Here is an 18,809-nt window from a genome sequence, read left to right on the forward strand (position 1 = left end):
GTTCTCGGCCCTCCCGTTCTCGCCAACGCGTCATTCATTTTCGAGAACTTTTCGAGATCGCATTAATTGCACTCAATAATTAAATATTTTTTTCCATTTTTGCAGATTCGGAGATCCGCACAGTTCTTTTTTATTAACATCCAGGAATCCAAATCAGCAATTCTGCATTAATTCTACTCAATATTAAAATATTTTTTTCTTTGTTGTTAACATCCATGAATTTGAATAAATAATTCGGCTTATTTCATATGTACTGATCGAGTCAGCATTACTGCCAAAGTTTGCTAGAACAAACAAACAAACAAAAATCATTGTTGTATGATCCTGATACTATAGGAAGATTGATCGACTTCATAATGATTCCACACCGAAAGAATTTCAACGAATGGAAATACGTTTTTCGCCTTGGCGAGTGTCTCCGCGGTGTGAAGCGTCACGAAAAAGTGTGGATTCGTCACGCACTAATTGCACCGGCGGCGTGGACAATCAACGGCTGCTTTACACGCTGGTTTTTCTGGTTATGATTTGGAGTGTCACTCATCGTCACCGAGTCGCTCCCAATTCCTCGGAACCTTCGGACTTCGCCAGAGAAAAATCTGTCCGATCCATTGAGCTTCTCCTGCAAGTAGGGTTGCCAACCGTCCCGGATTTGAAGTTGTTGTCCAGGTTGAATGTCGAATTCCGAAATAGCAGGGAAAGCTGTTGGAAAAACTCTTAATAATATCTTTTTAGATTTATTAATATTAGAAAAACCTAAAAAGATTTACATTTATTATTATTATTAGATTTTAGATATAAATGTATTATCATTCCCAGATAACACAAAGATGTCCCGAATGTACTACGAACATCTTCCGATCCTGTCCTGAACGTCTTGTGTTAGAAAACGGTACGTCTTACAAAAGTCTTAAAGGTGCATAAATGTTAATTACAACAAAAGTAGGGAAGAGTAAAAATAAATTTCAACAAAAACGAGTTTAAAGTTAAACCAATAAATAGCTTTATTAGAAGAACGAATGTGGAATTGACATAAAAAGTGTAATAAAAATAACAATTGCAATTAAAATCACAATAAAAATAGTAAAAATTAAATTTACAATTACAATTCGAGTCACAATAAAAATTGAAATTGTAATTGAAATTAGAATTGAAATTGGAATTGAAATTGGAATTGAAACTGGAATTGAAACTGAAATTGAAATTGGAATTGAAATTGGAATTGAAATTTGAATTGAAATGGGTGTATAAAAACCACACTGTTATGTGTTACATAAGACATTCAGATCTAAAACAAACGTAAAGTGGACGTCTTTAAGACGTCGTGTGCTATCTAGGTTACCATGTATATAAGAAGACCATCAGGCTCCCATAATAATAATTTTTTTACATATTTTTTTGGCATAAACAGAATTTCCTCGGAAAGCTAGGTTATGAATTGTCTGAGAAGAAGTTGGCAACCCTACCCCGAATAGTCTATCGTCGATCTCTTGTAAATACGAAGTATACTTCGTCTTCCTTCTACTTTCTTCGCATGGAAAATATACATAGGTGAAACTCTGGACTCCTTCATTAAGTTAATGCAAACAGCCAGGCCTCGTTAACCTCAACTACAGGCTGCAACATTGAAACTTAATTAAACTCAGGTCTGGAAGCATCCTTTTTTCGAAAATGTCAGCTGTAGAATTACAAACACCTGTTTCTGAGTTCAATTTCATCGTTCGAAAGATCCACTTTCTCTGATGCATCGTAGCAAACGTTTTAACTTTTACATAGTCTATGAGGTCTGTCGATTGCAACGATAGGGTTCGTCGATGTTCTTGCAGGTTAGTTCACACATAATAGTTACTCGTGGTTAGAATAAATTATATTACTGCTTCTCACTGCTCGTAGCTTCACTATGGAACGATTTAGATACTGATTTACCATGATTTATTAACTCTTTGCACTCCAAGCAATTTTAATTCGAAAATCAAAATCATTTCTTTCGACCCAGATCATTTTTATTCTATGTAATCTTTTTTACATTGTGCACATGAAATTTAACCAGTTTTCTCATGTAACAGTTGAGCTTTCCACAATTTATAGATAACAGACGAATTTAATAATATTAAAACTGTTTTGAATAATGTTGTGGCTACTTCACTGGCGCCTTACAGTCGCCATTCGAGTGCAAAAGGTTAACTCTTCAGCATACAGGATGGCCCAAAATATTGTACTTCTGTGAAAGGGGTGATTCCTGAAGTTTGAACCGTTGTGATTTACATATACAGCGTGTCTCGAACAGATAAAATGCATTGCGTGTTATTAGGACGTTACGTTTTGATCGAGAAATTCGATTCTACAGGTTTATTATACAGGGTATGCAAAATATATATGTACTTCCTTGAAAAAACTTGAAAAAACTGTTTTTATCAAAACAATTTTGTTAAAATTGTTTTTTATGTGAGTTATATCACTTTAAAAACATAGGTTTAAATCCTGCATTTCTTTCTTTACAACCTAATAACTTCGGGAATCCCGTTAAGGAAGTACAATATTTTCGGCATTAATAATTATAACGTCCGGATCTATCTGAACCAAATTAGTCGTTCTAAAAATTTCGACAGAATTGATCGTCGCCGAAGTTGGAGCGATTTAAAGATCGAGTTAGGTTCTTTATGGCCGATAAATCATCGATTCGACCCTGTTCTCGTTGTAGGTGGCACGGTTCGAACATGGCATGGGGATTGTTGTTCGATCGTTCCCACGAATTTTTGCGCTTTCTCGGCCCAGAAACCCATGGCGGATTTTTTTGCACGGACGCCTAGTCGTCGAGATTGTTGCTCGTTTGCGCGAGTGAAACTAACGTTTCCGTTTTACGAGCAGCTTCCGACTCGTGGGCCGGATTTTCACCGATCCCTCAGTTTCGCCATCCTCGACTAACTAGGCTGCGTTCCTCTGTTACAGTATCCGTTCCGATTTTTATCGCGGTATTGACTCGGTTTTCTTTCCACCGATCGATACTTTTTGCGAGGAAATTGCCGGCCAACACGGAACCGTGTACCATGAAACTCTGGACGGACCCGGTGACATCAATACCTCGGCAGGTCGTCCAATTTTTCACCATTCCTAGATTCTTAAAAATTTCTAGAAATACCTGATTAATTTATTTGTCTCTTCTCTCTCTGTATACACTACTGTGCGAAAGATAGAAGCCCGGCCATATTTAATGGAAAAGCGTAAAAAATCACATACAGTGAACCAAGATAATATTCGGACACTTTTAAAAGGACGATAGCTTTTTTAATATCAGATCATACGCGAGCGCGACATGAATTTTTTAGAAATTAAAGCAACTAGTTTCCTACAAAATGTGAAAAATTTTTGAAAAATTTGCAGTTGGTTGGATTTACAGACAAGACACCAGAAGTTGTTGTTTACAACTTTTCTATGGCGGCCTATATCGCAAATTTAAAAAACATATAGAAAAAACTTTTTAAAAACCACGCTTATATTAAAATGCACAAAAAAAGGAGAAAATAATTTTTTTTAGACATTAGTGACTATAAATAAAAGCGTAGAGCGCTAAACTATATTGACGTAATCTTCGTGGGCGCTCCACGCTTTTATTTATAGTCACTAATGTGTACAAAAATTATTTTCTCAGCGTGGTTTTTAAAAGTTTATCGAATATCGCGCGACGAGGTGTGACGGTTAATATTAAAATCTTTTTTGTCTCCTGAACGCACAGTTTTTTTAAAAATTTGATTTTTAACATTGCATTGTCATCCAGTTCTGAGCTATGTTTAAAGTTTCAAGTCTCTAGCTCATCGGGAAGTGGCTTAAAATTCGATTACAAGATTTGACGCATACAACAACAAGAACGACAACTCGGCGAGCTAATATAAGCGTGGTACTAAATAAAATCAGATATTGACAATGAAAAAACTTCATCACAATTTTGTAAGAGAACAGTTGAGTTTTTACCCATATGGTAGCTGTTGCACTTTTCATCCTTGTGATGAATGCAATACGTCGCAGTAAAAAAAATGATTGAACTTTTAACTTGAAATTAATTTTGCTATAATTAGGCCGTCTAGGTTTATGTTATTACTAAACTGCGGATCTTTATGTAAAATAAAAATTTTCTGCATCAATTTTAAGAAACAGGAGTCGAGGAGGAAGTTCTTTCCTTCTTTAATAATTCTAGCGGGCTGAAAATAATACACTGGTGTTTCTAAGTTCTCTTCATCTGTAAACTTTTTTAAATTGCACTTGCCCATTTTTGTTATAAATGCATAAAATCCGCAGTCGTTCTTGAACATCATTAATTGGTGTAGAAATATTTTTTCATTAAAATTACGTTCGCATTATGTCTTCGTGTTTAAGGTCAATTCAAGGTCATAGTATAATACACTATCGGATCTGTCTCGACGTCAGAAACTATTTCTCATGATGTCCAAAACATATATATCTATTCTAATCTATTCCAATATTATTTTCTGGTTCGTAGGGACGGCTTCCGGTCTCTCCGCATCGACAGGAATTTTTCTCTTCCGATTCCGGTCTGCCGTTGCGGTCGGCTGGCCTACTCGAATCCGGAATTGGGTCGTTCGAGGCACAGATAACCGCGAATACGAGCACGTCAACGAAAAAACGAAAGAGTCGAGCGACCACTGTCAAGCGTAGGGAACATCTACTTTCATTGTCACCTAGCCCAAACGGGACCGGCATCTTCTAGCAAAACGGTTCTAAAACGTCTATCAACTTGGATCGATCGAGAATCCTGTCGATCAAGGTCTTACGAATAATACATAGGGTCTTCCATTAAGAGTTGTCATTTTCATTTGTGTAGATCAGAGTTGTCACTCTTTGTGGTTCAGTGGCGCACCCAGGGGGGAGGGTTCAGGGGGCCTCGGCCAAGAAAAAGGAAATGGAACACTGAAAAATTGGTCAAACTGTAGAACAGCTGCTTCCTCTCCGATTTCGATGATTTTTGAATATGTTATGTATATCCAGGCCACAAAATTTTGTCTGTTCAACTCATCCCCCCCCCCCCAAGATTAAATCCTGAGTGCGCACTGTTGTGGTTAGTAAAATTGTAAAAAAAGTAGCGTTTTTCACAATTTAAACTAACACTTGTTAATGGAAGACCCTATAGTATTGAGTTGTGTCTTGTAACGTCGAGTCGGTTGAATCATTTTCCTCGTTTTGTTCCGGTTAGGCGTACTTTGTATCCTGAACATGAAACCAAACCAGTACAACGACTTTTCGGTTCGAGCCTGTACAAAGGCATTATCTCGCATCTAATGCGCCGGCCGTCATCCAGTTTCCTTCGTCCGACTTGACCTCACCGTGAAACAGGGTCAGACTCTCGCCGCTCCTTGATAAACCCCGCCTTAGAAAGTCTTTTCACCCCTTTCCGCTCTTCGCGCGCATTCCGTGAAGCCGTAACAAACGCATCTTTCCCTCGTTGCGGCGTGTCCTTCGTGGAAATCCTACCCGGCTTCTTTTACTTCATCGGTTTTTAATCATTCATCCATGCCTGGCGAAAACTGGCCGTTACCACTTATACGATACAGAGTGTCCTAAAAGTCATGTGCAGTATATCCTCTATAAACGCAAAAGCGTCGGGGGGATTCGTTTGCATTTATTGTAGAAGGGACACTGTCTTTTTGAGCTTCAAAGGCCGAGCCGAACGTAGAGGAGGACAGCGCGTGTAAAGAGAGACCGCGCGTCTCTTTCTTTCTCATACGCTGTCCTTCCTCGTGCCCGAAACGTTCATCGTCAATTAAACCACTAAATACAGTTGAAATTATATCGTGTTTGGCCTTATTTTAATCATGAAAATGCCACAAATTTATTGATGAAAGTTTCATAAAAAATAAGGAATAGTATATATATATATATATATATATATAAAAAAGATTAAATATTGGTGTTACATTGTGAGGACGCACGGTCCATTAGTAATCCGCGTCGCATTAGTAATGGTTCACACCGATATACCCGAGCCGAGATCAGATTACTACAGTGCAGGGGATAGTTTTTTTGCGTTTATGGAGGATTTACTGTACTTCCTTGAACGGGGAGATTCCCAAAGTGATTTGATGTCACTTTTTTCTTTGAGAGATCTTCTCCGCGGCTTTGTTACATTCTCGCGATGGAAATGGTTACTCCAAATGACTTTAGCCAAAAAAGAACTAACTAAAAGACCAAGAACTTTAGCTTTCATCCTTTTTAAGGAAGTACATTTTTCGGACACCCTGTATATCCAAATCGCTTGAAATTACTCGGTCGCAATATTTAAACCTTCCCCTTGTGCGAACTGTTAAAATTAAAAATTAAAAATTATATTAAAATTTAATTTAATTTAAAATTATATGAAAATTTAAAATTTAACAGTTCGCGCAAGGGGAAGGTTTAAATATTGCGAACAAGTATAATTTCAAGCGATTTGGATATACACGGTGACCGAAAAATGTACTTCCTTAAAGAGGATAAAAGCTAGTCATTTTGAGTAACTTTTTCCTTTGCGATAATGTAACAAAGCCGCGGAGAACATTTTCGCAAAGAAAAAAGTGACTTCTGTTAAATAAATAAATTCTCGAGCGTGCAACCAATTTTGAATTTCAGAACAAAAGCAGGGGAGGGGGCCGCCATCCACTCGAAACTCAGACTTCTCCGACGAGTCCGCTGATATCTCTATGATGTCCCAGTCATCTGGGAAGTGAAGAGTCACTTATTCTTCGGTTGTTCGAGTGATCGGTTCATCGGAGCTTGACGAAGTCGCGGCTCGTCTACGCTGTTCAGGAAAATGATCTACAGAGAAAGTGCGAATCGGCTTGGCGTCTACCGAGAAACGGTAGATTTTATTCCGACGTGAAAAGCGTCCCAGAAACCTCGCGGGGACGCACGCCAGGCCAGCATAAACCTAAATGTCGGCTCGTGCGACGACGTTCACACGTCGAAACGTGTTTCTGACAGTAAAAACGTTCCATTATTACCGCGTAGACTTTCCTTGGAAACTGGTTGTCGATGCGTGAATATCCCATCCGACATCTAGGCTATCTCCTCTCGCAGCCATCCTTTCTTCCACGGCTTTTCCGGCCACTTTCGTTCCGACCTCGGCCAAATCACTCCGAGCACGTCACCGCTGACAACTCACTGACAATCCTGTCGGTCTGTTGAACACCAAACGACCGATCATTTAGTGAAATTTCTAGGGAAAACGCACTAGCATACTCTCCCCCCCTCCCAATTTACTTCAAACCGCCATTAACCCTTTCACTACTTCTACATTGAAGCTCCAATGCTGCCGAAAATTGTGCTGGTCCACTGTCCGAAACGTTCCTTCCACTTGTGACATTGTACGACTTTGAAGATCAGCGCGTCGTGGACGAATTAATTCGTTTCGCCACACACTATCACATGATGTAAAACGCACGTAAAATTCCAGTTACTAAATTGAAGGTCACCTTCATTTCATAAAAAAATAATTACGTTTCCTCTCTCATTTTTGTTTTTGTAACATTTATTATTTGCAAGAAAAACGTTCTACCGTCTTCTGTAGGCGATGTAATGGTGTCTGTAAATTTTCATTACTCTATTAGAAATGAAGGTGACCTTCGATTTTTTTAATGGAATGCTTTATATTCTTTTGTATCATACGAAAGCGTACGCCAAAAACAAATTCATTCGTATACGACGCACTACCGATTTTCAAGGTCACGCAAGGTCACAATAGTTTTGGGGAACACCGTCTATACCGGGGTCTTTCACCAAATTTCTGTACACAAACTTTCGCTACTGTAACTTCGGCTGCTCTTTACTTCACCGGACTCCAAACTTGTGCCTTTTTCCTACGAATTATGATGTATTTGGTATGTAATCCAATAGATTCGTACCCGGCGCGGATGCACATCGAAGTTTCGAACCTCTAGGATCAATAGTTGAAGAGATATGGTCGTTTAAAGTTGAGCATTTTTGACAAGTAAGGGCGCTGCCATATTTGTTTGTAGTAACGCTCGCCCGCCGCTTACTGAGTCGGCTAGGATTAGGTCGAGGGGGGCGGCAAGGTAAGCAGCTCGCCGTCACTACAAATCAATATGGCCGTGCCCTTACCTGTCAAAAACACTGCAGTTTGCTCAACTTTAAGCAAGCATAACTCCTGAACCATTGATCCTACAAGATCGAAACTTCGATCTGCACCCGCGCCGGGTACAAATCTACCAGATCACATACCAAATACATCATACTTCGTAGGGACTAATTTTGAGACCGGTAAAGTAAAGTTTACCCGTAACTTCTTTAAAACATTTCGACATTGTTTAATCTTAAACGATTTAAAAGTATCTGGTATTACGTAGTGCCGCTTAATCGTCGAATAACTTCGTCTGCAGCACAACCGCGGAGCAACAACAAGGAAGAATGAAAGGTGCAAAGGGTATGCTGATTGTCCTGATCCAAAGACCAGAGAGGAAAGAGTGGGTAAGAAGACAGTGTGTTTCAGTAAAAGTTTCCTTTTCGGAGAAACACAGATATTTCGACCAGCATTTTTCTTTTAATTGCAGCGCCGCAAAAGTGAAAGAATAATTGTCCGGTGTTCTGAAAGACGTCTCGATACTGAGTCACTAGGACACGCAGGACCGTAAACGGTTACCTCAGGTTCGAGTCCGGCAGCTGGTGGAACTAAACGGGCACTTTGTCAACGACAATTGGAGTGAGTCTGGCGTTTAACGAGACGAAATCGCTCTCGCGTTCACGCTTTTTAAAATACCTGCCGCGAGATAAAGCCCCTTCGAGCAGGCAAACGAGCAGTTTAGTACAACGGTCGGACCGCAATGGTCTTCGTCTGTTCCCGTCGCTGTACCTTCCGACAAGATGCCTCTTCGAGTCGACACTGTAGCACTGTTCTCGCTGTACCTCGTGCTAACCAGATCCTTCATTCTCGCAGGGGACCAGAAAGAGTACCGAAACGTGCCGGAAGACCGCACGGCGAAGCTAGGCAGCAAGATAGAGGCTTTCTTAGAGGAATCACCGAGCGAGAACGAGTTCGCCGTGCAATCCGCAACGACGACCATCTCCTCAGCCACCGATAGCACTCCCGGACAATTCAAAATCGTGATCCCCGAGGAGAAGAACATCTCCCGACAGTTCACGCCGAGTGCCCATCTAGGAGAGATCACGGAATCAAGGACGAATCTGTTTAACAACGTGCAGCACATCAAGTTCGAGAACGAAGTCGACCCTAGCTCCTACCAGCAGCAACCGAACTACCAGTTGCTTTACGAGCCGGTCGATCAGCAGACCGGCCACGCGAACCATCAGAATCATCATCATCATCATCATCAGTATCAGACTCATCTCTTCGAGGCTTTCCCCGGATTGACCGACGAGAAAAAAGCGGAACCGGTGCACAACTATGTGAAATTCCAAGATGACCCAGTGGAGGTTCCACGAGTTCATTACGTATACAAGGACCAACCTGTTCAGCATCAGTTCGTTCATCCGGTCGTGGAGAACCATGAACATTCCGTCGGTCATCTCGGCCAGCAGTTTCTACAGAACTTGGAGAAGCCAGCTCCCGTGCAGGACGTAGCCGTCGTCTTTGGTAAACCGTCCAAGTTCCAGGTGGACCCGCAAAAGTATGAGCTAGCGAGCTATTCCAGCGTGGAGCCCTCGAGGCAACCTTATTTCGGAGCCTTGTCCGAGCACCAGGTCCACCGCCCAGAACTTCAGGATGCTATCACGTTGAAGAAACCAAACGATGGTGTGATGTTCGTCCAGGAGTCGACCTTTTTAAGGACCAGGAAGTTCCCTTACACGTACTACCAGCCGGGAGTCGGCTACCATCAGATCGAATTCCTGAACGACGAGCACATGATGTACCCTGCTAGGAAAAGGTGGGTCTTCCGAATTCTAGTCGGAGCGTTTTGAAAGTCAGAACTTTCAAGCCTGAAGCCGGTAGAAAGTACCGACGAAACAAAAACGGCATGCTTCGCGGTAATTGCTCCCCGTGGCTTGGCCACGACGAAGCACTAAATCTCGCCAATTTTCTGCACGTTGATCTTGAAAAATACCCTTCAAATTAACAGCTTAACTGCCGGCATTAATCCGCGTTAATTTGCAGAGTTTCTCCTTGGAGAAAGATCCTGCACTTAATCGGCGCGTTCCTGCCGTTCGGACTGCTGCTCGCCGCGCTAACGCCGAGCGTCGTCAGGGTTGACAATGTCACGTGAGTAGTCTCTTAATTTGATCTCGCATTCGAGAATGTTTGTAGAAAAGAAATCTGTCCGTGGAAGATCAAGGTCGTCTTCATTTTTTAAATAGCGCTGCATGTTTTTCGGTACGTAATCTTAAAAATGAGTAGATATAAAAAATGTAATATAAAAAAAATGAGTAGATGGAATTTGTAACAGTGAACAGATTGAAAAACTTTAAGAGTATGTACTAATATATTATTTTCAATATATTAATATGATTAATGAAAAATATAAATTGATGTATTGCTCCTGTGCCTTGCAACTTATGCACAAATTTTTTATTTTGCATAAAAATCCGGAGTCTACTTGTAATGTACACTATGACCTTGTTAAATTCGGTATTTAATGCCGTTGTTCCTTACACAGGGTGGTTCGTTTAAATAAGGCCACCTAAATATCTTTTCAGGTTATTGAGATGCAACAAATATTTGTTACGTAATGTGCATGGTGTCAATGGACTAAATATTTGGCAAAAATATTTTTTTCGGAGTTATCAAGGTCATTGATGTTTTTTGTTATATAACTTCCTTTTTTTTATTGTATCGTGTGACTGATCGAAAAATACATTCAGATATGTATAATAACATGTCCTTAAGATGACCTTGATCTTCGAAAATAAAAGTTTTACCTTCAGATCAAGGTCAATGTCATGTTATTATACATATCTGAATGTATTTTTCGATCAGTTACACGATGTAATAAAAAGAAATGTAGTTATGTATCGAGAAACATCGATGACCTTGATAACTCCGAAAGAAATGACTTTCGGAAAAAATATTCTTGCCAGATATTTGGTCCATGGACACCGTGCATATTACGTAACAAATATTTTCTGCATCACAGTAACCTGAAGAGATATGTTGGTGGCCTTACTTAAACGGACCACGCAAAGGAACGCCAATTTTCGGAGATCAAGGTCATTTCAAGGTCATGGTATTATGAATATCTGAATGTATTTTTCGATCAGTTACACGATGCAATAAAAAGAAATGTAGTTATGTATCGAGAAATATCGATGACCTTGATAACTCAGAAAAAAATGACCTACGGAAAAAAATATTGTTCGCAATATAATGGTTTCTTCAAACCATTCAAATAGTACAAAAAATATTTTTTGTACCCCCACAATTGGAGGAGATATTTACGTGGCTGTATTTAGGTGAACCACCCAGTATATTGGGTTGGCAAGAAAGTAATTTCGGTATTTTAAGTGAAAGAAAACCGAATTTCTATATTCCAACGATGAACTTTAATCAATAAAACATTTTCTTATTTATTCTTTTTGGCAAAAGATCATCGAACAAACTTATCTCATAACCTGACTGACGTTTACATGGCTTTAACAGTAAGGCAGGCTTGAGTTGTTGATATTTCTTTCGAGAGACCAATATTTTCACCAATATCAACTACTCAAACCTGCCTTCAAGACAGTGTCAATGTCATAGTATTATGGGCTGCACTTTACTTTATTGGACTCAAAATTTATGCTTTTCTTCTATAAATTACACTGTCCAACAAATTTCAACTTTTTTTGTGATTTCAATATACTGTTGGGTCCTTCTTATAGAGTTTTTTGCGCTGATTCCGAATCTGGTTTTAATTTTTTTCCTATACGTCCAGTTTTTGAAAATCATGGCTTTGAAAAAAAAACATATTTTTCAACTTTAAACAAATATTGTGATGTTATTATAAAAGATATTGAATTGTTGTTTACAGCAAACGATTCTGTAGACTTTCCCGAATACAGTGATATCCAATATTAATACATTATGATTGTTTAAACATGTTTAAACAATGATTAAAGACGGAGATGCACCACTTTTGCACCAATTTTTGCGGATATTTTCGAATTTATCTCAAAAAATAAGGGTCCAGCGAAAAATTGAACTATACCACGCGAAAGAGCAGACTTTTATCTTGAGAAACCCCCCTGTGAAGTTTGCATGGTCGACGTTTTTACCGAACCAGAAAGCAAAATATCTTCGCCCGACATGCGTTGACGCCAGTGGTGCTCTTCCACTAGCGCGGTCGTTCGTCGGGATACGGCGCGGCGCGCTGCGATGAAACGGCGCGTGGCTATAAGCGCCCAATTATGTCAGCTTACTTAAATGTAATATTTTATTAAATGTTATATTATTGTTATTTATTATTTATTAGTATATTTATTCTGTATAAATTATTTTATGTATTTTTTAATGTTAGTCTCTCGTTTATAGTATATTTAATACAAAAAATACCTTTTGTAACAAAAAAATAATTTATTCACACACTACACTATTACACTATTTACAATGCTAATATATATGTGTACACTATTCAGATATAATACACTACTAAAATACATATATTATATACAGAACAACTAAAATACTATAACTAACTATAAATGTTTTTTATGAAGTTTTATACGTAGCAATGCAGATTTGAAATGCTTGACAAGACTGATTTCAACAAACACAAAGCCGAAACTGAACTCTGGCATCAGTTTTCTTAAGAACCAACACGATACATATTTTGAAATAAATGACGGTCTACGGACAACGGAATACATACAATGTAAGGAAAGTCTGCAATGCGGTGACTGAAAAATTTTATTTTCAGTAATTGTCGTCTTATCTATGTATTGTAATTATAGTGCCAATGAACACTCGAGATTCTTCCGAGTAAAATAAGTCCAAACTCAATATTAACGGGACTATTTTTATTGACTTAAATACATAATTAAAATAGTTTGCTCCATATTAAATCGATATAATGTATTATATCTGAATAGTGTACACATATATATTAGCATTGTAAATAGTGTAATAGTGTAGTGTGTGAATAAATTATTTTTTTGTTACAAAAGGTATTTTTTGTATTAAATATACTATAAACGAGAGACTAACATTAAAAAATACAAAAATAATTTATACAGTATAAATATACTAATAAATAATAAATAACAATAATATAACATTTAATAAAATATTACATTTAAGTAAGCTGACATAATTGCGCGCTTATAGCCACGCGCCGTTTCATCGCAGCGCGCCGCGCCGTATCCCGACGAACGACCGCGCTAGTGGAAGAGCACCACTGGCGTCAACGCATGTCGGGCGAAGATATTTTGCTTTCTGGTTCGGTAAAAACGTCGACCATGCAAACTTCACAGGGGGGTTTCTCAAGATAAAAGTCTGCTCTTTCGCGTGGTATAGTTCAATTTTTCGCTGGACCCTTATTTTTTGAGATAAATTCGAAAATATCCGCAAAAATTGGTGCAAAAGTGGTGCATCTCCGTCTTTAATCATTGTTTAAACATGTTTAAACAATCATAATGTATTAATATTGGATATCACTGTATTCGGGAAAGTCTACAGAATCTTTTGCTGTAAACAACAATTCAATATCTTTTATAATAACATCGCAATATTTGTTTAAAGTTGAAAAATATGTCTTTTTTTAAAACTCCATTTTCTCAAAAACTGGACGTATAGGAAAAAAATTAAAACCAGATTCGGAATCAGCGTAAAAAACTCTATAAGAAGGACCCAACAGTATATTGAAATCAAATTTGGTGTTGGACAGTGTTATTATGTATTTGGTATGTAATCCAGTAGATTTGTACCCGGGGTGGCTGCAGATCGAAGTTTCGATCCTGTAGGATCAGTGGTTCAGGAGTTATGCTTGCTTAAAGTTGTCCATTTTTCAGTGTTTTTGACAGGTTAGGGGCGCCACCATATTGGTTTGTAGCGACGGTCGCGCGCCGCTTACCGAGCAGAATAATTAATTAGTTGGTTGGTGATTAGGCCTGGGGGGGGGGGCAAGGACAACAAACCAATATGGTGGCGCCCTTACCTGTCAAAAACACTGCAGATTGCTCAACTTTAAACAAGCATAACTCCTGAACCACTGATCCTACAGGATCGAAACTTCAAATCTACTGAATTACATACCAAATACTTCATAATTTAAAGGAGAAAGGCACAAATTTTGAGTCCGGTAAAGTAAAGTTTACCTGTATTACGTACTTAAAATTTCTCTATTGAACTTTCGAATTTTCTTCGAAACATTTTGTTGTGTTACGTGGGACGCCCTGTATTTGTGCGAAAGAATGAGTTCCATGAACTGGTAGCGCGAGTTGCTCCTTCAACAAGGTCTCAACGCTATGTATAAATGCAGTTGAAGTCGTATGGTATAGTGGAGGATCGGAATCATGCAACGACCTGCCCGGTGGGTCACGCATACGTTTAACTCGGTAGCTACACGACTTGAATTTGAATTTTGGTTTGATTCAGCCAGCCCAACATCGTCCTATCGAAATGGAGGGTCGCTGACCTGCCAGTGGAGCACAAGCAGACTAGAATCGTCGAGGAACAGTCGAACTCGAACGCCTGCGAGGAGAGATCAATCTGCGAGCTGATTTCTGCCGGTGGCGGGCCTGGGTCGAGCGTGTTGCAGACCCTTCTATGGAACCTGGCCACCAGGTAATTCCGACTAGAAATTCTGGAGTCGCAATTGGCCGTTGCAGAAACCCTCCGTAAGGATTAGGATCTCAGGAAAGTATCTCGGGGCGTGAATGATTCCGCACGGTTACTTTCACGGCTGGTCTAGATCGGACGGTGACTTTTCGTTGCGGACGTCCACACAGCTGTTCATGCAAATGCGTATTTTTATAGAAAGCAATGATACGTATTTTACGACGCCGCGATTCTAAAAATGTATTTTCTAGTTTGCAGTCTCTGCACGGTGGTTCGCACGTTCGACAGTATACAGGGTGTCCCAAAAATGTTTTTCCGTCAAAGAGCTGATTCCCAAGGTCATTTCAAGTCACTTTCCTGTAACTCTGTTGAGGAGTTATTAACGAAAAAACATGGACCGTTCAGAATTGGCGTGACGAATTGATCTATTATGTTAGGTTATGTTGTAATGAAATTTTGCATCAAGTACAGTGAAATCTGTTTTTGTGCGGTAGATAGGGACCGCATAAAAAAAAGTCTCGCTTAGAAAATATGCCAAAGCATTACGAAATAACGAAAAAGTGCTTTCCAAACAAAATAAATAATTAAGTAACACATGGAAACTTTTTAAAAAATTTTAATCTCTCATTTTAAACATGGAGAAATTTTCAAAATGTACATAACTCAATACATATACAGGGTGTCCTGCTGAAATGAGATGAGCAGGATATCTCGGAAGACATTGTCGTTATCAAAAAAGTGTTCCTACAAAAGTTGTTTGGTATGACGGGCTACATTACGTAGCATTAATTGTTTTCTTGTGGGTGGAGTGATGGAGGATATTTCAAGGTCACCTTGATTTTTTGAAATGGAACGTCCTATTTTTTGTACCCTAGATCCATAGAGTATCAAATTCTGAGTATAAAACTGTTGACCTTCATATTTCCTAAACCTAATAGTTAACGAGGTATTATCCAAAGAAGAAAGAAAATTGTTTCGATAATATCTCGTTATGTATTAGGTTTAGGACATATGAAGGTCAATACTTTTATACTCAAATTTGGTACTCTATCGATCTATGGTATAAAAAATAGGACGTTCCATTTAAAAAAATCAAGGTGACCTTGGAATGTCCTCCACCACTCCACCCACAAGAAAACAATTAATACTACGTAATGTAGCCCGTCATACCAAACAACTTTTGCAGGAACGCTTTTTTGATAACGACAACGTCTTCCGAGATGTCCTGCTGATCTGATCTGATATTCATAGACCGTATAAGTTTATGTGTTGTTTGAACTTTAACGTCAATTCTCAAGAGAACGGTTTAGGTTTTAGTTTGAGAAGTTTGTCGCCTTTATTTGCGATGACTGGACAGCGGATTTTATGCGTTTATCCTGTAACTTTTCCCCTTTGAATTTGGGGTCCTCATGCCAAGAGCAGACAACGAGTATTTCTCACTGACATTCTTCGTTTGCAATTTAGGACGTCAACTCGGGTGGCCAGGGAGAACGGTCTTCAGGAGGTGTTCGAGGCGGTGAAGAGGAAGGACTGCGCGAAATTAGCTTGCCGGGTTTAATTCCCCCGGTAATTAGAAATCGTGGCGAACGAAGAGGACGAGGGAAAAAAGTGAAACGTCGGATGAAATCGAGGTTGAGGATCCCCCGGAAGAAACGGAGTTTCGGTGGGATTTCGAACGTTAGAATAGAGCGCGTAGCTTCCGGTCCGGCATTCCATTCGGCAGGAGAGTAACCATGAACGAAAAATCGAGAGAAAAGGATGCGACTGGCCCCGGGGGGAAGAGCGGGGAGGTCCGATGAAGAGATTATTCGGGAATTCTTCGAACGGGCTTCATGCGTCTGGCCGGCGCAAGTGAAAGTAGTCGAGGGAGAAGTGGGTCGTCGTTATTCTATGCCGCCTCGACCCAGGAATTTATGTCTCCGCGAAGAGATACGGGTTATCGGTGACTGCAACGAGCTTTCACGTGCATCCCGTGCTCTCGAACTCCCGGCGAGGTATCGATTCTCCCGTGGAAATCCATCCCCACCCGAGGCACCGAAACCCCGTTGTTCCCGTTTCGAGCGATTTCGACGCTGGAAAAGCGAGCCGCTTGAAATCGAAATTGACAAATCGCCGCGCGGACTTTCCCTCTAATCGCTTAACGTCTCTGGGATAGCTCGTAACGAACAATATTTATACAGTCACATTTTCGCGCCGCTATAAACCCGCAACGAACGTTTCCACTCCAGTTATTCCACATTTGCCGTAACTGTAACGATGGAAAATCCAGGAAATCACCCGGAAGCCTTTCAGGAAGCGTTATTTATTTACACATTGATTATTTATTATCGATACGAACGCCGTAACCTACATAAGCTTGGTTCCGAGAATGAAGAGTATGTTACAAGCAGGGACCAACAATAACAGTTATTCTAAAATTTTCTACGATAGAAATTGTTAATAAAAGGTTGATTATTATTGAAATTTAAGATAATGTACACAAAATACAAAGAAAAGAAATTCTAAGAAATGAATGATTAAGAAATATCGATTTTTATACTGTTTGGTTACGAATAACAGTTAAGTTATACTAAATATTTTAATGTAAAATGAACATCTATTGAATTATGAATACCTTTATAAATGTACCCTAGAGTTAAAGTAGTTATTAGCCATTTTAATAAGATTTAATATAATCATAATTAAATAATAAAAAAAACAGTGTTCAAAAAATTGGATCCTCCTCGATAACTGTTATCGAGGAAGAAAAACTGTTGAGAAATAAATTTCTCTTATCGATAACTCTTATGAACGACTGAAATAAACTAATCCCATCGGTAACTGTTACGAGCGACCGAAATAAGCTGCTCCCATAACATTTACCAACAAGAGAAAAAATTTTCGGTTACTTATTTGTAACCAATACGATTATAGTCGATGAAATACTTGTTATTCTATGACTTCGTTTCTTTTTGGTTATAACAGTTATGGTCCCTGGTTACAAGTCTAAAACTCGCTGCACAGTCGCATAATTAGTATTAAGAGGACGACACTCGTAGATTATACGATTGGTTTAAAGTAATTCTGTATGTACAGAAAGGTATGCGGGAATTGATGTAAGAAAGCTGTCGCAAAATTAGCTTTGACCTTGAGTCTCAAGGTCAAAAGGTCAACAACACGCACAGCGCGCTATACATGTGAGCTCCGTCTGAATGAAAATATAATATAAACAAAACCAGTTTGATAATGTTAATAACTTCACCATAATGTTTTAAGAGAACGATTCACTTTTGAGCCATGGTTTCTTCTGCATTTTCGTTCTCTGTGACGAGTAGAACAAGCCGCAATAAAAATAATGTTCGACCTTTTGACTTTGAAATGAATTTTGCAGCAGCTCACTGTACTTCGTTAATACGTAGAAGAGTCTACGGCTATTTGTAAGGAAATATACAGTTTGGAGCAAAACTGATCACACACAGTTTAGACCAGAATAACTTTTATTTGTGGATGGACCAAACGATTTCAAATTTCTATGTAAGGCTAGAAGAATTAGTTTAGTAAATAACGTCTAAAAAATATGTTGAAAAAATGCATTTGGTCAGAATTGTGAAAAACAATAGTGAAATTTATTTTTACGACTTTTTTAGCTGGACCAATAACGAAAATTTAAAAGATGTGTTTTTTGTAAACTCGTATGAATTATATGTATACGTCCTGGAAATTTCATTGAAATTTTCGGAGCGTATATAATTTATACAAGTTGACCAAAAACACATCATTTAAATTTTCATTATTGGCCCAGCGGAAAAAGTCGAAAAATCAATTTTTACTATTGTTTTTTCACAATTCCGACCAAATGCATTTTCTCAACATATTTTTTAGACGTCATTTACTAAACTAATTAATCTAGCCTTACAGAGAAATTGAAGTCGTTTGGTCCATTCATTTTTCTCCTAACTTCATATGAGCAAACGGAAGTCACAGGTGAACGAAGTTCAGATTTCAGGTCACAAGCAGCCTCTCCGTTTCGAGACAGCCCGATTACCGTATAGTTCTTCGCAGATTGATTAATGACAGCTTACCAGCTCCCCGAAGTGCAGTCGAATTATGAATCCGTCGATTAACC

The 18,809-nt window shown here is 39.0% G+C and overlaps 1 protein-coding gene across 1 annotated transcript; it reads left to right on the plus strand.

The window, feature by feature from the left end:
* The first annotated feature begins 8,714 nt into the window (after positions 1-8,714).
* On the plus strand, positions 8,715-18,125 carry LOC143212873 (uncharacterized). Its single transcript, XM_076432136.1, has 4 exons — positions 8,715-9,884; positions 10,112-10,216; positions 14,522-14,710; positions 16,169-18,125. The coding sequence occupies exons 1-4, from the start codon at positions 8,863-8,865 to the stop codon at positions 16,260-16,262; spliced, it is 1,410 nt and encodes a 469-aa protein (XP_076288251.1). The 5' UTR covers positions 8,715-8,862; the 3' UTR covers positions 16,263-18,125.
* The last annotated feature ends 684 nt before the right edge of the window (positions 18,126-18,809 follow it).

Source organism: Lasioglossum baleicum, chromosome 10, assembly GCF_051020765.1.
Source record: "Lasioglossum baleicum chromosome 10, iyLasBale1, whole genome shotgun sequence".
In the NCBI taxonomy this organism is placed as follows: Eukaryota; Metazoa; Arthropoda; class Insecta; order Hymenoptera; family Halictidae; genus Lasioglossum; species Lasioglossum baleicum.

What these genes read in the sequence shown, in the direction of transcription:
- LOC143212873 (XM_076432136.1), top strand. Translation starts at nt 8,863, where the DNA reads ATGCCTCTTCGAGTCGACACTGTAGCACTGTTCTCGCTGTACCTCGTG. An exon ending in GTCAGGGTTGACAATGTCAC is followed by an intron (nt 10,217 to 14,521) that starts GTGAGTAGTCTC and finishes GGTTTGATTCAG; the next exon opens with CCAGCCCAACATCGTCCTAT. An exon ending in CTATGGAACCTGGCCACCAG is followed by an intron (nt 14,711 to 16,168) that starts GTAATTCCGACT and finishes TTTGCAATTTAG; the next exon opens with GACGTCAACTCGGGTGGCCA.